The sequence below is a fragment of the Lonchura striata genome, chromosome 13 (assembly GCF_046129695.1).
Source record: "Lonchura striata isolate bLonStr1 chromosome 13, bLonStr1.mat, whole genome shotgun sequence".
NCBI classification, from domain to species: Eukaryota; Metazoa; Chordata; class Aves; order Passeriformes; family Estrildidae; genus Lonchura; species Lonchura striata.
In genome coordinates, this window is record NC_134615.1 from 13,073,084 (window position 1) to 13,098,813 (window position 25,730).

Consider the following 25,730-nt stretch of genomic DNA (forward strand, 5'->3'; position numbering starts at 1 on the left):
TTTAAAAATTATGAAAATCTCATAACCAAAAAAAAAACCCATAATTAAAAGCACATGGAAAAATATATTCCCTACTTAAGCCTGTTTAAAAAGTAGATACCTACCTGTGTGTCATTCTAAGCTTTTTAGAAATATCTATTAAAGATTATAAATGTATGTGCATATATATATTTGTGTATGTATACATATAAACACACACTTTATAAGGTATAAATATATATGGCTGTCATTTCAGGTGATGTGGAGGTATTGCAGAGATTCTTGTCCAGCTGCCAGCTGTATCCCAGTCATTGTGGTTTCAGAATAGAGGAGATATACTAAAAGTCTTCAGTTGTTTCAAAGGCTCTGGCTGTGCAGAAGTTACCCTTGCCCTAATATTTCAGTCCTTTCTCAAAATACTGTGGGGTATTTTGTATTTTTCTCAGCTGTGTTCTTTAAAGTGCTGGAGCTGACTGAGAGGGAAACACCAAAGGATTTTTGCTGGTTTGCTTTTCACACATTTCTGGGGTTGTTTAACCATTCCCACATCTCCAGCAGAATTCAGTTACGTGTTCAGGTTTGCTGAGCTGCTGTGTCCACCTGCAAAGCCTTTACAGTGGCCTACAGCCATTGCCAGTGTACACCAAAGTGCTGTGACATTGGCTTTGCTCCCTGCTGTAAAGGTGACCATAGCACATTCCTTGACTGCAAATCTGAGGTACATGTTCCACCTGGAGATTTCTTGAGGCTGGTCATTTCACCTACTCCAAATCTGGCAAAGTGTGGGCATGATGGAAGACCTGCAAGAGTTCCCTCACTGTTGTTTTTCCACTCCAAAACCTCTCTGGTAGTACCTGAAACTGTGGCAAGCCAGTTAGAGGAGAATTATGTTGGTGCAGCATAGCCCTCTGCAGCATCTAGGCCTTACATGTAAACAAAGGAGATGGTCAAAGAGCAAAGGAAACACTAAAAAAAGTTAGGAAGCCAAAACCAGGAGGAGAGTGGCTCGTCTGGCTGGGGCAGTGCTTTGATCTTAGATTGTTCTCAGCTCCTGAGAACCTGACTTACTGCTTTAAGAAAATTCAGCATCAGACTAGTATGAACAAATGTTAACAGTGTTTGCAGAGCTGGGACATGAGTTCACTGGTGTAAAAAAGCTCTGTTTTAACTCAGTTACCAGAATGGGCTTAAAGCCTGAACTGCTAGATGAAGTCCTGCAGTCTGCCAGAAAAATGAAACATACTGTAGTAATTGTTAAATGTTTAACTATGTACCAAACCTGTGGGTGTTTTAATGTTGCTCTACAGCAGATAGGATGGTGGTTACATGAGTGGAAGCACAGTGGCCAGTTGCTCCTGTCTGGCCACTCATTTGATGATTGCTTCATTGTGTGTGCTGGGTTTCTCTCTGCTTTGCTGCCTGGTGTTTTGCTCTGAGCTCAGTGAGGTGCTAAGATTAGCTGGTTTGCTTTTGTCATAATCTTTCATGTTTGCTGTGACGGATAGGTGAGAAAGTAGTATTTGTTCTGCTCCAGCATGCCAGGAATCCAGCTCAGACACTGAGGGCAATTAGTTCCTATGTTGTGGGATAAAAAGCAGACATGCTAAAATTTTAGGGGTACTTTTTTCCTGTACATGCTCCAGGGGGAATGCTGCACACTGCACTGTGGCTTCCTACATGATTTCTATGTTCTAAGATTGCTTAAGTGCTGACTGCCATTCAACTGCTGGCCTGTGGTTAGTGGAAATACTAAATACTACACTGGCTTCGTTCCTTGTGCCTTTAATGTTTCACTTCCATTTAATAGTTTCAGTTATGCTTAGAAATGGTTTTTTTCTTCTACTTTTGTGAGTAGTCTGGCACCACAAAATGTATTGAAAGCGTTTGAAGTAATTCGGTAGGAGGCAGAATTAAAGGTCAGCATGGTTTTGTGAGCAGAGCAAGAAACTGGGAGGAAATAAGTTGCAGAAAAGAGGGAGTAACAAAGTGAGAGAAATAGGAATAAATATAATGAAAGTATAAGGAGTCTTGGAAGTACAAAGGATGCTAGGGTTAAAAGAACTGAAGGTATTAATATGACGATCTGAATTTTCATCTCATAAACTTGGCTGCAGAATTAAATAATGTCTTGCTCTGGGGCTATTAAATATGTAAGCTACTAATATAAATGCTACAATTAGTTAGAAATGTGAGTTCTGTGTGAATGTATAATTTCACTTTATATGTCAAAATATTTTTTTTGTGTGCTGACATAGTCCTGAATCAGCTTTCTTGAGGGAGTGGTTATGTTATGACCTCACAGTAGCAGAATATTGAGCTTGAAAGTCTGCAGCTAGCACATTTGGAATAGTATGTATGTGTGAAATTTTAAGTGACGAACTGCCTGATTAAAACCAGAATATGTTTTTACTGAAAATTGTTACTGGTTTTTTGTAAATCCATTTTTAATACTAAAAAAGAAAAAAAAAAAGGCATGGGGGAAGGAAATAAATTAGTGGATAGCAAGCAAGACTGGAAGAACAGACAACTAAAGGTTGAGAATAAGAAACAGCTTACTAAATAATACTTGCTTCATGGAAGATCAACAAAATTGTTTGCTGATTTATTTGTTATAGCTAGAAAAATATATTTGGCTGTTTTCATAGTGAAGATTCTGTTCTCTACAAATATATAGTACATTGGAATTTTGGTAGTCCTATTTCAAAGTCTGCTGAAATATTTTGGATTCCTTCTTACATTTATCACAAACAGCCATTTTTCTTGGGTTGAACCATATATATTTGTGGAAGTGCTGTAATATTTTCTTAAAACAGCAATATGAAAATTTGCATAATGGGCTTAAGTAAATAACATGACTTACAAGTAAGGCTATGAATCTGTTGCCTGTGATGCTCTTTTTTGGTGACTTGTTCCATAATCAGAATTTATATAATTAAATTCATTACTAGACATTCATATTAAAGATATTAATATATGTTATATTGTTACATTACTAGATGTTAAAATATGTTTAGAGACTGACATTAGAAATATTATATCCTGTTTTCATTTTGCACCTACTTTTGAAAGTTTACTTGTCATTTTTACACCTACATTTGTACTAACCCAGTCAATAAGCATATATAAACCATGTCAACTTTTGCTGTTTCATTGCATTTTTGCTGTTTAATTGCATTTTTAAAATTTTAATAAAAATATATTTTTCTGCTTATTTGCACCATCCATCTCCTAAATCTAGGACACCACTGGGGTCAGAAGATAGTAGATAGACTATCCAGTGTTTGAACTGGTACTCCAGTTCCTGGTTTCCTGAGGAAAAATGTGATTGCTCCAATATAAATGTTTTAGATCACAGTGACAGCTGTGGAAATTAAACATAGCCAGCAAAATCTATTTTCTGTCTAGCAAAGTAAAGAAGAGGACAGATGAAAAAATTCCCTGGGTCAATGAATTCTTACGAAGAGTGATGAATCTTTTACCTTTGCTATATTAATTTTATCGTATTGTTAGGAAAAATAATCTAACCTCTATTTCTGTGTATTTTTTTCATACTCAGGTTTATCATATTGAGGTGAAAAGTTTAAAATATGACCACGTTGTAGCACACATGCCAAACACTTTTCTAACCATAGGGAAACATTAGCCTTTAGGATAGTTTCCAGGGAGTTGCAATGTTTTGTGAAAGGAAGAGACTTTAAAATTCTGTGAAAATCTGGGGTTTAGGGAGACGTGAAAAACTTAAAATTTCCCAGGAATTTACTTTCTCCTAATTGATTGAGCAGTATTTTGTTTTCAGAAGTTTGGCCTTACCTTGCCTTAGAGTATCTTAAAATTTTGAGTGTACAATTCTGTTTCTTAAGCATAAGTTTTGATACCTGCTTCAGAGGCTACTCTCATGCAGAAAAATGCAGAATTTTCTCATATAGGCTACACAGCAGGTTGGACACTGAGGAAGAATAAGAAGAGAGAGATTTCCCTGCCAAACAGTAACCCTTAGAGTCATGTTCATCACTGGTTTATTTTCTACCTGGCCCTGGCCTCCAGTTCTGGAGGATTCCTTTTCCCTTCCAGTGAAACTGCTCAGCCTTGACCTGTAGTTGAAGTTCACTGTTTGCACTTAAAGACAAAACTGTTCCGCCTTTTCAGGTGCTTCTTTCAGCTGGGGCTTGGGTGCTGTTGTTAATAAGTTTACACTCCTCTTTGGGCCAATGCTTTCTTGTTTCCACAATTACTTCTTAAGTAACTCCCTCTAGCAAAGTATGCTTTGTAGAAACTAACCATTAGAAGCAATTTGATAGTCTTTTTTGTGAACTATCCCAGTCACTGGATATTTCTGTTTGGGCTGAAAAGTCAAAATGAACTATGGAGTGCTCAGTTGTTGCAGTGTGATTTAATTTTTTCTTTGCCGAGGTGGAGGAGTTAATGTAGGTTATAGCTCAGAAGTGAGGCTATGGGGCATCATTTGTATATTTTTTTTTTAAAATTAGTGTATTGTGACCCTTCAGATACACAAGCACTTCTTTTTTTATTTTGATTGGGGAAAAAAAGCAGCTCTCTTTAAAAAGTTTATTGCAAAGTAAATGGCTCAAACAGAGCTGCAGTTACTTGAAAGAGACAAATATACATTCATTATTTCCTGAGTATGTTGTTTTTACAGGAAAGCAAAGGAAGCAATGGCTGGGTGTCATTAAGGAGTAGCTCATAGAAAGTGGTGAAATGAGCAATGAGACTTGTAAAGTGTCATGAAAACTGAAACACCAGGGTACAAAGTACTGCTTATCCTTCCAGATATGGATACCATATGGCAACATGAAGGGAAATAGAGAGTAGGAGACAAGAATCCTATTATTCCTCACACTTTCATTTGCTCGCTATTTGCTTTGGGCAAATGACTTAAGAAGTTGTGCCTGAACCTTCTTTTGGCACAGTATTTATTGACAAGACACCTGTCTTCCCTGTCAGGCTCCTTAAAGTTTCTTTGGTGTAATTCCAGCTTTGGCAATTTTGATTATAAATTTATTGTTGTTTTTCCTATAGTGTTGAAATAATCTCTTATTGACTCTTCCTAAGTTAAAATCTATATTAATTTTCTGGTAGGAAATCCCTTTTTTCTCTTGCAGCATTTCACTTATTTTCCTTAAGAAAGTCTGTTGTGGTGGGTTCTTACTGTCCTTGAAAACTCTGTCTCCTCCTTTTTTTCTTTATCCACACATTGCCATTTCTGGACAACTTTCTGCATCTCTTATGTTTCTTTGGAATCAAATGGACTGATTTGGAATGCTTGGAAAGATGTGGAAAGGATTTGGCTTCTGGAAAGACAGCTATGTGGTCCATGTACCTTTGGAATGGCACAGAGGAGAAGACTCTATCACCTTTCCAGGAGCTGACATGGCTTTGAGAAGATTCTGTCACCTTCTCCCTCACCCATTTTCTCCTTTCTACCTCCTGAATACACACCTATCTACCACCCAGTGTTTACTTCATTGCATATTTCTCTGAAGTTAACAGATCTTTCTTAATATTGTTAAACTAGGTCCTACCAATATACAGTACAGTTATCTTCACTGTAATAATTGCTTAAAATGACAATTCTGGCAAGTTTCACCTTTGCTCTTCTGATTTTGTGTCTGTGAAACTATACTTGAGAATTTCTGATGATGTCCCCCAAAGTTAATGGTTGGTGGATAAAACCAAAGCCAAAAGTGTTGCAACACCAGGGAGAGCATTCTTACCCACTCTTTCATTGTTACTTATACTGAAACTTTCACCTATTTTGCCTCATACCATCTAGGGGATCATTGATGTATTTGGCTTTGCCTTCACATAAGACTGTGGAAATGAGCAGGTGTTTGACTGTGTTGCAGCAAGAAAATGTGATTTTAAAAGCAGGTTCTTTTGTCATAGCAATGGGTGCTATTTCAAGAAAGAACAAGGAAAGCTGCCCAGAATGGTTGTATGGGAAGTCAAGAAAATTGTGCAAAACTGAACAGAAGATGTTACAAAGGGGAGCCCCTGTTGTATAAGGGTTATGCTTTGTGTGTTGCAATTGTGAAAATTAATGCTTTGTGTGTCATATCAGGCTCTTGTGGGCATGTAGTGGTGATATTACAGATAATAAATTACTACTATTTCTACTGAAGCTGTATAACCTAATTCTCCTAATTTTAGCACCACAAGGAAATGCTATTTAGTGCTTCTCTATGCTATGGAGTTCAGTGCAAATGTTTGAACTTTCCTGTAGTCTAGGAAAGCTGACATTTTAAGAAGTATTTCCTAGTTGCATAGGTTACCATTACAGCATTATAATGACTTTGCAGTGCTTTGTTCAGCAGAACACTAGCCTATTTATTGGGGAAAAATGTCCAGAGGACATCCTAACTTCTGTTCTCTACAGAACTGTTTGATATGACACAGCATTAAGGGATAGATTCAGCCCCATACATTCTCAATTTCAGAAAGAAGGGAAAAAAACTGAAATATGAAGCTATTCCCACTAGAAATGTTGTAAATCTTACAAAATATATAAGCTTTCCTCTTGAACATACATCAAAGGCATAAAACTTGGGAGATTAAAATATGTTTTTAATCTTGGTTTGATGAGCAAAACTTTCACTGTAATATTTATTATGAGAGGCTCTACTTGTGTTGCCTCTTCCCTTTGTTCTGTTTATATATGACTTCCTTTCTTCCAAAAAAAGTAGGAAGTATCGTTTTCACAAAGCCAAAGGATATTGCAATGGTTTGTTCATTTAAGCTGAATTGTAGGCCCACGTGGCAGACACAAACTTTTCTTTTATTGTCCTGGGTCCCAGAGGACAAGCAATGCTTTCTGATGGCTTCCCATGAATGCCTTTCATTTATGGAGGAGTTTCAGTGACTTATGCTGACTGTACAAAGATCAAACAGGCAGGAAAATTGTGGTTTTATGAAACTTAGCCAAGATCTTTGTTATTTTCTCGGAAGTTTTTCTTCTCTAACCCTATTTTTTAAGGACAATATCAGGACAATTAGTTTTAGCGACTGATGGGAAAAAAATTGTTCTATCATTTTCTGTTTAAAATCTAAGTATTTTCTTGGTTATTAGAAAATTTGTAGGCATGTTTAAAGAAACTACTGACCATAATTGCAGTCTGTCTTTATTGCATTTGGAATCAGTGGCATCCAAAATTAAGGTTAAAAAAATGTTGTGGCTGTTTGGTCCTGCAATTTGATCTATTTTGGGCCACTGTGCCTGCAGAGTTTTGCTGGAATCACCCAGTTGGTTTTTTTTCGCCTGGGTACAAAGGTCTGTCAAACAGATTTGATTGTGATTTGACCTGTCAAAGTCTCATTTGTTTCAAGAACAGTGTTTTTTCTTTCAACAGGTTCTCTTAGGATTCATTACAGAGATTTCCTTTTTGCTCAGCTGTTGGCAAGCATAAGTATTGGAAAGAGATGTGCAGACCACAACATCTTTTTAACTGCAGCGAATGGCATGTTTTGCCAGCAATACATAATTTTCACTGTGTTACTCATATAAAACCTCATGTTTTCATACGAATTCAGTTTTTGTTGATGGATTACTTTAATAAAACTAAAATGTCCTAAGTTTCTGAAGTGAAACCTGTCGCATCTTTAGGGGTCAGACATAGCTGTAACTTGAACAGCTGTACAACATGCATCCTAGATTGTTTTTAATTGTCTTCCCTTTCTCTAACAGCAGTAATTCTTGTTTATATTGTCAAGAACCTTTCCACTGAGCACAAGAGCACCATACTTTAAGGTCACATGCTTAACCCCACTGCGGGGTTACAATGTAAATGGGCCCCCTTTGTTTTCATTAATGTGTGAGGGGTGGGTGCAAGGCAAGGCTGTTCACAAGGCTTAAATAACTTATTGTAAAAGTGTCCTAAAGAAAGCATATTTTGTCTCCATACCACAGTTGTTTAGCATTACTCTTGTGCATCCAACCGACAGCCAGTTTGGCAATGGATTTTGTGTGTCATTTTGTTCTTTTGACCTATGATACTTCTTTTTCTTTTTTCTTTTTTTTTTTAACCGAGCTAATGGCTTCACCTCAAATAATACAAAATGAAGAAGCTTTTTCTCCTTCTGCTCCTGATAGCCTGGAAAGTAGTAAACAAAGCTGGAACTTCTCTTTTCCACCCCAAACCCTTTACATAACAATTTGCCAGCTACTGTTTGTGTTGATGAATAGGTTTAAAATTAAGACTTTCTAAAAATGTCAAATTAAAATAGTATTCTCAGTGCTTTTAATCAGTTAAAAATTAACAAAGCATAGCCTTTTGAAATGGCTTCAGGAGTTGAAAGTTTTTTTCCTACCTTTCCCTGGTGTATGAAGGAAGAACTATATTTAAATATTACAGGTTGTTTGGATTATCTAGAATTTACCCTGAGACCCAAGATTTCAGATGATTTCAAACCCAGTGCTGAGGGTAATTTTTGACTATCACTTTTACTTGGTTGTGTAGGCCAAAGTAACTTAAAAAAAGTTGAAGTCATGCTGCACAGGGTCATAAATGGAGCCATTTGAGGTGGGGAGAATCTCGCTTTTTTCTCAGGATGAAAACTCTTCACTATGAGCTTAAGTTCATAGTATTTGGTTGTTCTGTTTTAAATGGAAATGCTGTGACAAGTTTTCACAAATGCTTCTTAAAATACTTCTTTTCCTCCTAATAACTGCTGTGCTCTTGGGTTTTTGGCCGAGACATTTGTCTTGGGTTTTAATTTTCTTACACTATGTCTCTAGTAAGAGCAACTTACTGTATCTAGTGATCTCTCCAGTATGGCAATAACTGATTTGACTAGTTATAAACAGGATGAAATCTACCAACCTTAAAAGATATATAGAACTCAAAACATAGTGGTACTTTGATATTTAAGGAGTTCTGTCAATAAATATTTAATAAAAATTTTCATAAAACAAAAAGAAAGTATAACATTTAAGATGGCAGTAAATATGAGTCTTTCACCATGCAGTCTTGACAGAGTTGTGGCTGAATAGGAAAATATAGACAAATATAGTTAAAAAGCAGTCCATATCCTAATGAAAATGGTTGTTTTTTTTTCCTAGAGGAATGTAGTTATCCCTGAAGATTGATTTGGTACGCATAAAAAGATTGCATAATGACATCCTAAATAAAAAATTTAGAAATGGAAAAAAAATAAGGAACACTGACTCCAGAATTCAAATGCTGAGGAGAGACACCAGTTTTTCAAATGACGTTTTCCTCTTTAAGAAGATAAATATTTTTTATTAATAAGCTTATTAATTTAACATGAATAGTTTGGGTGATTGTTTGCCTAGGCTGTACCTCTAACTCTGAAGTGAGATTTGCCCTGTAGCATCATGGTAAAGCAGAAGGTGAAGCAGGTGGACCGTTGACTGTACATGGAGATTTTTAGAGCTCTGGCACAGCTTGTCATGATGTATCTTTAACAGTAGAGATTTTTGTGTGAGAGAACACAGGTCAAATCCTTCTCCACAAACTGCTGGTTTTCATTTTTCCAGCAGCCCAGGAGATACAAAAGCTTTTTTGGGCTAGTGGAGAGCATGTCCTTTGTAGCATGTATTCAGTATGTGACTGTTAAGGATGCTCAGGCAGTTTGTGTTAATGCATCCTTGACATTGCTTTTTTACCAGTGGATTAACGGTTCCTTCTGGAAGAGTGCAGAGGTGATTAGTCAGCCACCTCTGACCTCTCTCTCAAGTTGGACTTTGCAGCTGAACTTGAGAACCCATATCTTGTTTCACATGCCTGTAGAAGGAAGAGTTGGTGAGTGGTGGGGCAGGAGCTGGGAATGTCATGGTGTGGGGTGACAAAATGCACTGTTATGGGTTGTCTGAGCTGTAACAGTGTTGTCTGTTTTCCAAGTTGTATTGTCATAATTTGGGAGCACATCATGCAAATGTCATCTCTGTTGAATTGCCAGAATCTGCAGCACATGATTTTTGTTTTGGAGAGAAATCAGTGTGTGTGTGTTTGATCTCATGATCACACTGTTTCTTTGTTAGGCACATGAATCAGATGCTTAAAGTTTATTTTTCCTGATTGAATGCTGTCATATTAATGAAAATTGTCTGTATAATTTTCTTTGATGTAGTGAAATTTCCAAATAGTTGGGCATTGAATTTTCTTCTTCAGTGTTGTAGCATGGTGTTTTACTGGAACACAGCTCAATCAGACTAATAAATAGCTGCCTACAGCTGTCATTAACAACCTTATAAAGTGTAGAGTTTACAGATACATTGCATTCAGAAGAAAAATAAGTAGCAATATATGTTACTGAGTTCCTAGCAGAATGAAAGTTGGCAGCTGACGATGAGAAGCTTGGTGGGAATTGATGTCCTTGGAAGGGGTGGAGGTATTGCCTGAGTGTTCCTTGGTTAATGCTCCGGATCCATGATGCTGCCCTGAAATTAACTGGAATGTGATGAAACAGTAACTGAGGGTGTGTGGTATCCTGGTGTGTATATAATACAGCAAACATAGGTTTTACACATATAAGATTAGATGGAGTTTTAATATTCTTACATTTAGGAGGAACTGTGGTTTATGTATTTTTTAATTGTTTTTATTCTGGAAGAAAAAAAGTAGTGTTCTTTTGAGCCTACAGGATGTAGTTTCATCAGACTTATTAACTATAGTTCAACATTGTAATTTTGCAATTATCTTTTTTCTTGTAATGTTTGTATTGTCTTTATATACTAATAATATATATTCCCCTTTATGACTTGTAATAGAAAATTAGTGTCCATATATAAGTGGCATATATATATTACAGGCTTATGTAGTTTTATGCTCTAATTAGTCAGAATGACATGTGCAAAACTTTATTCCTGAACATGATCTGAATGCAAGAGAATTAAGAGTAAGTACTTGCCTTGTTCTTTCAGAAGGAATCCATATTTAGTGTAAGTACTGAATTCAAACTAGTGATGTTATGTATTTTGGGCAACTGTTTGAAGTAAGTTAAATCAGTAGGCTTTTCTGTTTGTTCTCCTTTGTCAGCACCACTATTTAAAAAATTTGCTAGTACATTGCATTTTGTTGTACATTTTACACTGCACACCATCAGCATTTCCATGGCCTGTATGTGGAGTACCTAGCCCATGGTTTGATGTCAAATATAGTTATGTACTGTAACAAAACTGGAGGAGAATGGGGCACTGAAATCGGACAGCCTAGTTTTCTGTAGAGGAATGAGGATCATAGCTTCCAAAAAAGTGTATATCCTAATGCTGTTGTCATCAACTACTGGCAGTGTCTGGTGGTGTTCTCCTTGCTGCTTGGCAATGTCATATTCCTCATACATTAAATACATGTTGTGTAGCAGGTTCTATTTTGGTTTTATTTCCTATGTTCTTCCCAGCAGTGCACTCTCAGTTCTCTTTCTGTCTGTTCTGCCACTACTGCACTTACATGATTATGAATTTTAAATCTTCACAATAGTGTACCATGGTGTCACTGGTGGTAATGAAGTTGTTACTTGAGCCAAGTGTGACAAAACCTCATTTTTGAAAAGGCATGGTGAGAATCCCATTCTCAGAGGGATATTCACAGGCATGGTGCCTTTTGTGCTGTGAGGATGGTACTGAACCCCTTATGTCATTTGAAGATATGATTCAGCTGTATGTGGTTATCTTGCATATGTACTAAATTGCTATTCTGCTGTGGCATGTGTCTTAGACAAAGCATGCCCACAGGCACTTCTGGACATGTGGCTTGCTGTTTCATTTGATTGTGGCTTACAGCTTCTTCATTCTGCAGTGTTTAACCCATTATGTAACTTGGCTTTCTTTTTAAATTATTTCAATAAACTAATGACTCTGGAAATACACTTTAAATTTCTGCACAACTATATTTTAGCAGACAGTGTGTTGAAACGTATTGTAACTAAGGCAGGAAGTAGCTTGATGGCAACAGGTAGTGGCTTCAGTGATGGGAGGAAAATGCTGACATTATAGCTTTTCCAGACTAAATGGATACTGAGTTGTGCTGTTCAAGACAATCACTAACATGACATGCATGTCGTTAAACACTAAAAAACAAAAATGTAATGATGATTTCAAAATCTAGCATTAACTGTTTTCTATTTATCTTAGTACCTTGTCTATGTTTAGAATTTTTTTGGTGACTATTACTGTTACCTTTAGAAATTCCAGTTTGCATTTTGAGTGCTACAAAGAGCAGAGATTTAGTTTGGAGATTTTGGTACAAGTTTGCATCTATAAATATTTTAAGAGAATCTGGTATGTAGTTTTAGAGTATTAGGGCTTCAGCATAAATTAGATGAATCAAAGCAATGCCTCAACATCTTGAATTATTTCATTAGAATCAATAAAATTATATAAGTATTTAATTTGAACTATGGTTTATTTCAGTGCCTGTGAGATAGTACCTACTTCTGGCTTTGAAACCCATAATTTTTATCTCTCTTCCCTCTTCCACCCTAAATTATTCATAATAGTTGATGATGTTAATTTTGAGATGCTAAGAAAATTACTGGGTACTTTTTCGAGTTATTCTGAATGCATAAAATCATTTGTTGTAAAATTCTTCAGTGCTTATTAGAACTGCACATAATTGTTGGGGATGAAAATTCAGAGTGCTGGCTGAGTGAGCATGTGCAGGTTGTACTCAGTGTGATTCAGCACTGCAAAATCTAAGCTGTCCAGAGTGCAGATTAGCCAAGTGAGTCTTGTAGTGCATCTTAGCTCAAGTGATTTCAGCAATAGCAGATAATCACTGAAGCATACACTGGTGTGCAGTCCTTCAGAACTTAAGTGTTCAGCGTAACTACTGTTTGCATGTGACCAAAATGGAAAAAGGGAGGTGTATACAAAGGAGTGAATTATAACAAAGAACACTTTCTGCTTCAGTTCTTGTTCAGAAAACATATGTTCAGCCATGCAGGCAACAGTTGGGGTAAAGACACTGTAGGTTTGGAAACAAAAGGCGTGTTCTTTTCTTGCATTCACAATGTTCTCAAACATATTCACTTGTTAGGGACTGGCCTGTCAGCTGGATCTTCTTGCAAGCGTGATTTCTTTTTCCTGACTTCTTTCAAAAGCTTTTTCCCCACAATGTTTTACACTTCATATAATCCACTATGCATGCTAGGCCTGCCTTGGTCTTTGTGCTATTGATGATTCAGAGGTGGAGGGGCCATGCACTGGGAGAATGTGACTGAAGGGTAACCTTTCAGTCACCCATACATCTGAAGATGCTAAGCCATTCTTATTCCAAGTATCTTAAGTGGTTTGGTTGCTCTTTCATGATGAGGTGGCTTATACTTCAACTTCAGAACATTGCCAAACCAATTAGTACAGCAAAAATATTTTGAAAGTGTTGATCTTGTTACAATTTTTAATTTGTAACTACATACCGAAAATATTAGACTCATCATAACTGCTTAAATCATGCAATAAAAAGAATTTTTTTTCTCTCAATTGGAAATTCATTCAGTTGTGGCATGCCAGAGTAACCAAAAATTACTTGGCCATTACTTCTGTTTGTATTCCTTTTTTCTAAATATACGGTTCAAGACCCTGGTATAAATATTCTTATATAGGCATAAAGGTAGTGCTTATTTCCAAATAACCTCAACCTGGTTTAATTTATGACTTTTAAACTCATATAGCTAGAAAATGTACTGCTTTAGCTCCACAGGTATAGATAAATGGAACAACTTTCTAGTGCAGACAAAACCTACAGTTTCTTCAGAAATGTCGAAGTGATCTACACGCTGTAGGTTTTTCTAGGTCAAACTACTCATCTATCAAGTCAGGTATTCATCCTTTGTTGTCAGCAGTGAATACCTCAAAGCGAGACAGGGCTGCCTACATTTTAATGCATGTCGACTTGTATCTAGAGCCTAAGCATATGTCTGACTTTAAGCATTCTGCTCTATAATTGGGTTATGTACATGTTTAGTTTTGATGTGCACCATTGAATATAATGGTAGAGGAGAATGTATAATCTTTGTGGCAATGGTTTCACATCAGCGACTTGAGTTTCCATTCCTTTTATGCTACAGAAATGTCATTTGTTTTGTAAAATTCTCTATTCTTTATTTTACTTAAAAACAGACATAATGTTTTTTTTTAAACCCCATGATATTATGTTGAAAGTTATCAATCCATGGCTAGAAAAGCTAGGGAGCTTTATGTTGGCTTGCAGATTTTTCTTGGAGTATTAATAGTCTTATCTGAATTCTCAGCCTGGGAAATTGCCATTGATGAATGTCCAATGATTAGAATTTTCCATATAAGACCCTTCAGATCATGAGGAACATTTACTCACATAGAAAATCCTCAGACAAGAAAACTCCATGTAAATATTTTCTATTGGAAGGTGCCAGCAAATGCATGCTTGCCAACGCATGTCAAAACTGCCAGAAGATCGGTGAGGATGGGGATTAACTTTTTAGCACTGTCATCTTAAGAGCTTTGACAGAGAAACATTATTTAAATGTTTTTTCTTTGACTGCATATGACTGAAAAGATGTTAACAGTAGATAAAACTAATATAGAGCAGTTAATGATACTGACATATATTCCAAGTCTGCACCTTTTTCTTTCCTTGAGGTCTCTGTCAGAAATCCTTGAGAATACTACAGCTTTAAAATAAATTGTCCTTTCTTCTCAGATGAAATTCAATGATTTGTCTCCAGTCTGATAAAAGAAAGCACATACTAGTATATTCTTCTTTTTGAGGATTTTTTTGTTTTGCTTTATAGGCTCCTTAAAAATAAATGGTTTTAGATGTTGCAGTGACGTCTCTGAATCTCAGAAAGAAAATAGTTAATAATAATTTCTTTCCTTTCAGTTCCCATGAGCTTACCTTCATTGCACTGTTTGCATATAGCAGCTAGTAAGAGTAGAATGTACTGAAACTTAAACAAATCTATTAGGATCACCGTGGCAAAAAACTGGGAAAATGGCAGGAAAAACGAACAATGATTTTGTAAACCCTCCAAAGGTCAGAAAAAGGCTTTCAGTAAGTATGCAGAGGCTAGAAATCAAATCCCATTTCCTATCATAAGAAACCAGTTGTTGTAGCAGCAGTGGTTAATGTACTGTATGTGAAAGATTTAAGACTAGTTGGAAAGCTTTGCTTCTGTTTTATTAGGCTGCTATTGAAAAGCCAACAGCACAACTTCAACTAGGTGCTTTGAGATTTCTTAATGGGCTGTCAAGGGCAAGACACCAGGTCTGTGCTATACTAGCTCTTTCCTGTACATTAAAACAACAGGGGCCAAATGATCATATACAGAAGTATGAATTACTTGATGCTTTCTCTGTTCCATATGGTCAGCCATGTCTTTGGCAATTAATCATGTACAGAATCAGTTGAGTGCTCTCTGAAGCATTGAAGTCAACATTTAGTTGTACCTGTGCCAGTGGGGGCAGTGGGGGTTGCGAGCGTAAAATAGCAGGATGAAGAGCTGCTGGCGCCAAAGCCAGAGCAGCTGGCTTCTATAAACAACACTTTTTTCCTCTTTACCTTTTTTTTTAACTTTCTTTGACAAACATGACTCATTTTTCAATATCATCCAGAACATGAGGGTTGCTGAGTGAAACTGTGATATCTGGCATAGTGAATTAATAAACAAAAGGCAGAGAATTTGGTTTAATGTGCTGAAATTACCGGGTGATAACTTAAACCATACTGGCTGTTCCTATCATATCAATGAAAATGGGCCCATTTGCTCGTATTTTAAGTAGAAATTTTAAATGTAAAGAAGAAATGAGCAGGATTTTGTAATAAATTACTAGCTTTTTTTATCATGGAGGAGTTACAACATGTTAAATTAACATGGCTTAATAGATTTCAGGTTCTTTTTCCCTCCCCTCTAAAAGGGACCATGTTCTAGTTTCATAGAATTTCTTCAGGAAACTTCTTTCACTGAAAGCAAATAAAATGACAAAAATAACAGGGAAAATACAGAATGGCATTCTAACTGTGCTTACAGATTTTACTCTTTGTTTTTCCTTTCTGTATTAGTTATTGATTTTTTAGAGATGACAGCTATGTTAAAGTAGAAATGGTTGGTAAAAATTCAGAAGTTTATCCTATTTAAACTGGTGATGAGTAAATCAAATCTTAACTTTGAGTGAAAAATCTGATTTGTTGACCCATCAAAGTAGACCAAGAGGCAAACTGTCCCAAGTGCCACTTTAGTTCAGACTAAAGGCTAATTTGTTTGACAGAACAGTAAGCTTCATGTCTCCAGTTATACAGTGTTACATCTGACTCCTCATGGGGTCTGTATTGAAGGAAGGAAGAAAATCTAGCTTTATAAAATTGAAAATGTATTAGTGAGGGGTTTGGAATGTTTAGATGTTGGTTTTTCTTGTTTGTAAGCATGTTGTGATATTCACCCAGGACATAAAGTTGAGCGGGGTAGTGGCCTATTTATGTTAAAACAGTTTCTTGTGCTTCATATTTAAGGAAAAAATATTATTATAAACCTGTGAAAATACCTAGATTGGCTTTGTTAGGTGTCTAATTTTGTGTGTGTATCCTGGGTGAATAGAAAGACTTGGTTATAAGAGCTTCTATTCAATCCTGTGTTACTGATGTATTTTGTTGGTGATAATGAGAGAAATAGGGTGTTGGTCATTTGAAATCTAATCTTAGAACCTTCCTTTCTTATATAATGAGAGAAGATGCTCTGATGGCTCTTGCCTGATATGCCTAAATTTAGCTCTGCTGCTGTACCAGGAGGAAGGCAAAGAGTAGTTTCCTAAATACTATGTTTAATGTGAAAGGCTGGATTTGCTCCTGCTACATGTGTACATATACATATATTTATATGTGTGTGTATAGCTTTAGGCTTTTTGAGAGCTGAGCTGTTTGTTTTTAAGACTTGTGCCATTTGGGTTTTACAATGAAAGCCCTAAATACCCTTCTAGATCTGCAAGAGAATTGGGTAAATTTACTGAAAATACTAGCAGTACTGCTTATTAAAGAGCTATGCTGGCCAATGAGACAAGGAGTTGCTTCCCACAAATGATAAGCAATTTGTGTAATCTCATTGCTTAGGTTGTCCAGGATATGTTTTTTGACAGCTCAGGAAGCAGAAGAAAGAAAGTCTCACCAGTTTGCAAACATTACTACCCTCAAGAATCTCTGTGAACACAAGGATGAGATAAGACAGGCTGTAGGGCTGGTTGCATTGTTTATTTTTTCTACTGTCCTGCAATCCCAAGTGTGCTGAAAACCCGAGTCAGTGCTGAGTCCGGTTCAGAATTGTGAAGGCTTCACTCAGCATTGGGCAAAGGGGGCCTCTGCAGGCAATTATCTGTCATTAAAAGAATTGAGACACAAGATCAGATTTTCTTTGATGGGATGTGCAACTATAGTGATGTTCAAAAGAAGGTCATTCCTGCTCTTTAGAGCAAGGGTTGTATCAGCTGGGTTTCTGATGGGTTTTTATCAGTGTTGAAGTGAGGAAATGGCTTTCCCAGCTGATAACATCTTTGACCGAGTTTCTTGAACCTTTGGCCTTTATCAGTTGAAGTATATATTGAATCCCCTTGTTAAAAACAAATCCCAAAACAAGTTACATGGAAAAGACAACTTGCAAAGGAACATGCTTTATAATATTATTTTACCCAGAATGCTGCTTTATTTGTTACAATTCAAGATTTTTATTACAATTATAAGAATAGCAAGTTATAAAGAAATGCCTCTATAAAAGCTACACATCAAGCCCTGCACTGGCATTCCAGGTGACCTTACTGCCCTTTCAGCAGTCTTAGAAAACAAGTAAATCAGTTAAATTGCTATGTATTGTTGTTGTTGCTTAATAATACTATTTCACCCTCCAGGTAGCTGTGACTGTACTCACAGGGCTCAATAAAGAAGCGTTTATGATGTCAGTGTCAAACTATGCATTTGACTTGAGCCATGTACATCACCACATAAATGAAAGGTGTTAACAGAAGGCTGGAGAAAAATTATTATATTTTCAGTAAAAAATAAATTATGTTCAGTTTCCGGAATTATGATGTCTCTGTAGATGGAGGGAACTTTTCTTAATGAAACTCAGGACCAACACTGCAATTTTCCCAGGTCAGCAGAATTCGTACCATATCACATACAGTGTGATTGTGAATACTTGGAGAAGTGATCACCCATCTCTGACTGATAATACTATATTGGCATCATCTTTTTTATCAGATTTTAACTGAAAATTCTTTAGTAACTCCCAGTTTTCCATGCTCTACACTTTTTGAATAATTTGTTTAGGAGATCTTGATGTTTCTTGCAGCAAATAACTGTACTTTTAGCTTTAGGAGGCATGGCATCATTCAACTTGGGACTTTCTTGAAGTCTTGGGGAGAAGCAGGCATCTCATCATCACCAATGGATTGTCCTGTCCCTCTGTGAATAAAATGGCCATCCAAACATTCTGAAAGGGAAATAGTGGTGGGCAGTGGCCTAGCTTGTATGGCTGTGTGATCATCCTATAATACAGAGGTAAACCCTGGTTGTAGTGCTCTGTCAAATCTTGTACATGGTAAGTATAAAAATGAAAGCCTTGGTATATTTATGAATGACAAGGAGTGCTAATTTTCACCATTAAAGAACATCAGCTCATGTGAGCCTGTTTCACTTGCTGAAGTCCTCTATCAAATCCTGCTTCAAACTGTGCAGCTGCTGGAAATGAGGCTCTAAGGTCAGGACTGTTGAAGTTGGCAGATATTAGAGGTTGTGGAAAAGATGTTGTAGGTCAGTGCAAGGAAACCCATGTCATGCAATCCTTATCTGAAAATGCTCTCTGGCTTTATGTTTGCTTTGTAATGTCAAAGCAGGGTCAGGAATGTGATCTGTATAGACTGAGTTTTGAACATTTGGGGTTTTTACAAGAAAATGTTCTTTTTGATGTTTAAGTCCCATATCATGGGGTAATGCCTTTTGGTAGGCCAGCTAATAGAGCTGGGAGGTGGGGAGAAAAATGCTTTTTGTTCTTTGCATGTGATGTTGGTGCAATAAAGTTATTTTCTGTCTCTGTGAACCCTGTCATGCTTCTCTCTTGGAACAACCATAGCAATAACAATTCTACGTTAATAGCTTAAGAAATGTGTTATCTGTGTGTTATTGTTTCTTGTGGAAAAAAACCCAAAAACCTATCAGAATGAGGTTAGATCTCTCAGTTTTCACAAACTGAAGATAATAGCAATAATTTCTCTTACAGAATTCCTTGAGGAATTTTAATTGGGCAGGACAGAATGTAATGTTATGTGACATTGAAGAGGAGGCAAAATGCCATGTGTTTTGTCACGTTGTTCCAATAAGGAAGGTTATGCTGGGAATAGGAATTGCACCTCTTGGTTACGTTTGGTTGTCTTTTCAAACCCACATGCACAACTTCCCAGGTCAGAAACTTATTTTTTTGCCTCCTTTTCAGTGAAAAGAAAACAGGTTTGTGCAAGAATTCCATCTGTTCTGTCATCCTTCCTAAAAGCATTTAGATGCTTTGATATGTTTACAGAACATGTGACTGGAGGTTAGAATATCAAAAATAATACCATGTCTATTAGAGGCGATATAATATCTTCCCTTAAGGAAAAGACTGATTTTCTGCCATGGGGGACACTGCACGTGGAGGAGCACGTGGGCACTGGTGGATGTAGGACTGGTTGGTAGCTGAGCATCAGCCATTTCCTTCCCAGTTTGGCAGACATGGGGAAGTGCAGGGGAAGGAAGAGGAAAAAATGGTGCAGGAGTAGGAAAAGATGGAGTGAGGGAATTGGAGTTAGCTTGGTGGGAGGATAAAGGGGTGTGATAAGAACATCTCCAATTCTCTTACATCAACATTAATTGCTCTAACACTTTAATTGCAGTAACACTTGCTCTGCAAAGACTGAGTGTCATCCTGCTTCACAGATTATTTAAATCCATTGCATGTATATATGTATATTTTTGAGAAGTTTTAAATCTATTCCATGTGTGAAAAGTCTTCATTACTTGTTTATTTGAAGTATTTAATGATAAAAAGAACATGTCTACATCGGCAGAAATTCCATTCAGCATGTACAGTACAAACAAGTATTTTCTTCAACAGCTTTACCAAGGAGCAAAGAAGGTGAAGTCCCCCAAGCAAATGCTACATTGAGGAAAATACTTCTGATATTGTTTGATACAATAAAATATTTATAAAATCACTATGCCTCAAGAAAATGTGGGCTAGAATGCACAGTGTCTTAGTGTGATACTTAAGGCAATGAGATTTTAAGGTTTACCTTATGTGCCATGTATATTGATTAAATACCAAATATATGGTGGCTATTTCTAACCATCATTTACTGTATTGATTTGTCAGCAGTGAAACTGTAATAAAAAAAGCTATTGATTTACTGTCCTTATTTGCTTATGGGCTTTTTATTAATTTTACACATTGTTTCCTATTTCTAGATTATAATTTTTATGTTTCCTCCCTTTAAGACAAGTCTGGTCGTCTCTGAGGTTAGAAAAGAGCAACAAATTGAGGAACAAAGGAATGAGACCATCAACTGCTTCCTGCTCCTTCTTAAGGAGAGACAAAAGCTGCGTAAAGAATGGACAGCAAGGTGAGAAGTACTCCTATAAATCCCCTTGAGTGGGGAAAAGTGACTTAATTTTTTTTTTAAATTTTACTGTTCAAACAGTAACTCCTTGAATGGGATAATCCATGTTTCTGTAGACTGCTCTCTTACTCATACAGTACAGGCTACTTAGTACTTGGTAGGCAGCACTAGGATCTGAGGAGTGGTGCCATAAAATGCCCTCAGGTTTTCCACATATTGCTGACAATATGAGCCATTCTCTTTGCTGGAATGCTCTGCTAAAACCTCACTTCCTGGCTGCTTCCCTTGTGCTCCTCCCATTTCCCTGTGGTGTCCTACTGGAGGTAACTGGATGGTGTTGGGTGAGATGGGCATTTGTGTATGAACCGCTGGAGTTCATCTTGTGTTTTACTGTTCCCAGTTCTTAAGGAGAGCTCACTGCCATGGATCAGGAGATGCTATTTATAGTGTTTAAAAATTGTTCATGTTTGTGTTTGGAAAGGTTTGTGTTACTGGAGTGTGGTCAGCTGAATGTGTTTCAGAAGCATCAGATACGCCATACTTTTAGTTTGTTCAGAAACAGGTGAATGAAAGAGGATTTCCACCATGTTCCATCTTGTCCTTCTCTTAGACTGCTAAATGAGTTGATGTCACCTTTTTCACATCTATGTCTAAAAGCTGTAGGTTGATACTAATTTTTTAATCACTTATTATTTTCTTATTTGATATTAATATAAAATATCTAGCAGCCTATTAAATTTTTATGCCAAATATGCAGTTTTTACTTAAAACCAGGAGAAATTCCTTACTTACAGTTAAATACAGGTTTTAGCCAAAAGTATTTTTAAATCAGTGTTTTGTTATTTAAGTTTAGCATTTAACTGGTATGATTTTTTTACCTGCACTAATTAAAGTCAAGGGAGATATCTTGTATTTTATTGGTGTAGTTCCTGAAGACTCTGAGATTGCTTTTAAAATGTTATCTGTAGATTTTGGGTCTGACACTTGGGTATCTTTTCTGCTCCAAATAATTACAGCAAATGAAGCTGGAACATTTTAGAGACTTTAGCTAAAAATCAAACATAATTACACATAATTATTTTATAAATTACAGGTTGTGTTTTATAAGTTTGTGTTCCGGTGAGTATGTAATATTTGTATGCTGCACATTTAAGATTTCAGAGTAAGCTGGCTCTAAAATATTTTCCAAATTATCATGTGGGCTTTATGGGTTTTTTTTCTTGAACATTTTAAGGGATTTTTATGGGGGTTTTGTTGGTGGGTTTTTTTGTTTCTTTTGGTTGGGTTTTTCGGGGAGGGGCGTTGTTTGGTTTTTTTGCCTTCCGTCACCATGCTTACTAAATAATGTTTGAGTTATGTTGGAAACATAAATGTTTGAGCTATGTTGGAAACAGAGGAAATCACTTAAAGCTTTTCTGTGGGACATGTGCATCTTCATTGTGAAACAGAACATAAAGCTTCTAATGAGCGGAATACCGTTTTAGAGTTCATTTTGTCTAACAATGATTTCCTAATACACAAAGTCATCAGCAATCATGGCAATAAGGAGTAATTTAGAAGTGCTGTGGGTTTCAGTGTGCCTGGCCTCACTTGCTGCTCACAGGGAGCTCTGGGGCTGGAGCCAGGGCTGCAGCTGGAGACGTAGCCCAGCCTCTAACACAGCAAAGCTGCAGCTCTTGGGGGTGGGAGAGGCACAAGCAGATGAAGTGCAGGCCTTCTTAAAACTAAACACCTGAAAGAAAATTTCAAGAGCATTGTGCCTTGAAAGTTCTGAAAGAAAGTGTCCTTTGAGTATTAAACATCCATAATCCTTTTTCTTTCTATTTGATGTTTCCCATCCCAGTGACCTATCTGGGAGTCTCATCCATATGATCTGCGTAAAGAGACTGTTACCATACACCTCACTTGGCTCCATCAAAGCCTCGGCTCGCTGTCTGGAATGAAACACTGGCTGTGGCAGCCATGGAGCACACGGTGCTGAAAGTTATAAAACGTCCGCCGTGGTACGAGCAGGGCTGCCCATGTTTTAGAGATCAGTCTATTGTGTACTTTGGAATTACATGAGAAAAATGTGCTTGGACAGGAAATAATTAGCACTTGTCAAAGGGCAGGCAATAGGTTACAGTACTTTACTTTCAACAGGCTATCAGGGGATCAGCTAGATTAGATAATAGAATTTTTTTCCTGTGGAAGTTAAATACAGATGACTCTAATTACCTTACATTGTGCATTAGAGAGCAGATTATGAACAGTACAACTTCAAGAAATTTAGGTCAATGAAGGGAGGGCAGCTGGCAGAAAACTTCACTCTGCACTTGGTCTTTGTAGAGTTATGTAGTCATTCTGTTCTTTCTTGTGTTTTATTTGTGTCATTAACACCTGACTTTAAAAAAAAGTTGGGAATTGGTAACACAAACTGACTGAACTTTTGGAAATTTTTAGCCTTTCCCAGAGAAAGGAATATGAACTCTTCTGGTATGTACCTACTGAGTTCAAGCATGTTTTTGTGTTATTTACTTGAAGTTGTACCAGTATTTCTGCATATTAATGAGCTGAAATGACTCTTTAAGATTTTATTTCAGCTTCACAGCCCAAAACTCATGGTAGTGTGCTTAGTGTTGCACTCACCATTTCATAGACTTGTGATGCAAAGATGTCATCAGTCTCTTAAGTATCTGAGCAGGTCTTCCAGGGATTCAGGTTGTTCTCTGAGTGGTAGTGATCCAAAATACTTCAGGTGGGACTCAGTGACTGTCCTCTGAGTGTTAACAGAAATGGTCCAGAGTTTCCAAAGCCCCACGTTTGTTTATACTGCGTGATAGTGCCTGATGGACAGGTTGTTATAGCTGTTAAAGAGCTGCTCTAGCCCTTTGAACTGACCCCTTATTGACCTCTGCTTACAGAAGGTCACTGTTCAGCTTATAAAGTAGGGGAACCTCAGATTCTACTGTAATAAACAGAGGGTGAAGGGAACAGCTGTGAATTTTGGACTAACCGTGCAAACCTGGATAGACTTTTTAGGGTCACTCTATGATAATGAAAATTGTTACCAAATTATATGGAAATTTAACAGCAATAGTGGGAAAGAGAGGGTGGAGTCTAATGCATTGGGTTTGATAAATGAAGTGTGAAGTTACCCATCTGGCTCTAGACAGCCCTCTTTTTCTCTACGAAAGGGAAACATTTAAAAATAACCATGGTACATCTAGAATCAATGACCCATACAGAGAGCTGGAATAGATCAAGATTTAATGGTGACTGTGGAAGAAATTATCATTTGAAAAGTGAGACAAAGGATGAGAAAGTACAGTTCAATATCTGCACCTGATTCATTTTTAAAAAAGGCTTTAATATTTTTCCCTGTTGATGATATTATTGACATTTTTTATTTTACTTTTTAACTGGAACCAGAAAAGTTGTTATGTCACAAAGAAAAAGGGGAAAAAGACAAAGTACTTGAATTTCGAGAGAGAGAATTGAATTGAATTTCAAGAGAGAGAGTTGCACTTTTCCTGATCAGGAAGTACCTGAGAGAGCTGGGCTATAGTTAAATAAAATTGTAGCTCTTATTTCTCCTAATAGAACTTGTATCATGTTATAATAGCATTGTCTTTAATGCTTGCATGACATACTGCACTTAATTGGTAGTAGGTTTTTGTTGTATTTTTGATAGACGTACATTTACTACCAAACTAATTTGTCTTCAATAAATCAACAAGAGATTAATTTAAAGGGTAGTGTATAACTGCATTGAAAATATTGGCTGCTAGGAAAAAATACGGTTAGTTAAACCATTGCTAAAGTATGGGGTTTTCAAATGGAAAAATTGTATTACTCCAAAATGGTTTTAGTATAACACAGACTCTGATGTTCATGTTGCTATTTCCCTCAGTGAAATTGTGCCATTTCTCTTAGGGGAAATTCAGTCAGATACCAGAAAATGTAAAGTTTTGGAGACAGATATAATAAAGTGGAAATTTTGATAAAATTATTTGATTGTTGAATTTTCATAGTTGTGCCACTTATCCAAATTCTGAAATCTTAACTTCTCTCTAAATAATTATCTAATGATATAGTGAAAACAGAATAAACATTCGATAAATAATCTGTACCAAAGTAATTACAAAATTCTTCTGGTTTATGAGATAAACAGCAGAAAAGTGTTAATTGATTATATCTTGTAAAAATCAATAACTTATAACCTTGCATCATTAAAATAACATAGCAAAAAAATCTCTTTTTATGGGGTCATTCTATAACTCATAATATTTTGTAGACTGGGTCACTATATTTCAAGAATTTTTATATTCTTGCATTTTTGCATGGCAGTGGAAGAAAGAACCTCTTGTGACAAATCATGTTAGTTTCAGGTTTCAAGTCAGATGTGAGCTATAATTCCTCAGCATTTTTTGCCTTTGTCAAACCCCTTCTTAGATCTCACAATTTTATATAACAATTTAAAGATATGTATTTTTTTCTAGTTACAATGAACATTTATATTACAAAGGTATCTTAGGTACTCAACAGTGAAATCTGGATTTTTATGTTGATATTTATATTGGAATATAAATTATAAGTACCTAGTGAGAAAATTGAGTCCTAATCTGGATGACACTCTTCAATTCTATATTTGAATATTCTATATTCAATTCTTCAATAATAATAAAAATGAAGAACCTTAGAGTGGAAGCCTAAAATAGTGTGCATGTTAAATAAGATAAAAAGTGGAAGATTTTATATATTTTATTTTCTCTTTTGAGGAAAAAGTTAATTTTTTTCTTCTTATGCTTAACCTCCTTATACCTTGGAATTTTAGATCATAATTAAGGAGTAATTGAGGTCGATTTTACTCTTTTTAGCTCCAGTAGGAGAAAGTGGTGTTGATGGAAATAAGGACCGTGTTTCCTCTGTAGCAGAGGAAATGTTGATGGGTTAAGAAGTAAACATGGGCTTTGGAAAAACCAGAGCTTTTTTTTTTTCTTTCTGTCACAGGCTTTGTGCATTTTCAGGAACTCATGAATGCTGTTTTTCAAATGAAATGTGATAACCAGTTCAAAGACTAGTTAAAAAAATATGTAATTTTTTTTTAACTCTCACAGACCTAGCAAGATGATAAGTATATGAAATAATGTGAACTCCTCAGAAAATACTACAATAGGAGCCACACCAC

The 25,730-nt window shown here is 36.4% G+C and overlaps 1 protein-coding gene across 1 annotated transcript in view; it reads left to right on the plus strand.

Annotated features, from left to right (window-relative positions):
- FTO (FTO alpha-ketoglutarate dependent dioxygenase) overlaps window positions 1-25,730 on the plus strand; it is a 223,065-nt gene that overhangs the window by 77,648 nt on the left and 119,687 nt on the right. Inside the window, exon 8 of the mRNA XM_021555037.2 lies at window positions 20,439-20,563. Coding sequence (XP_021410712.2) covers window positions 20,439-20,563 — 125 coding nt within the window. The remainder of the gene's footprint in view (window positions 1-20,438; window positions 20,564-25,730) is intronic.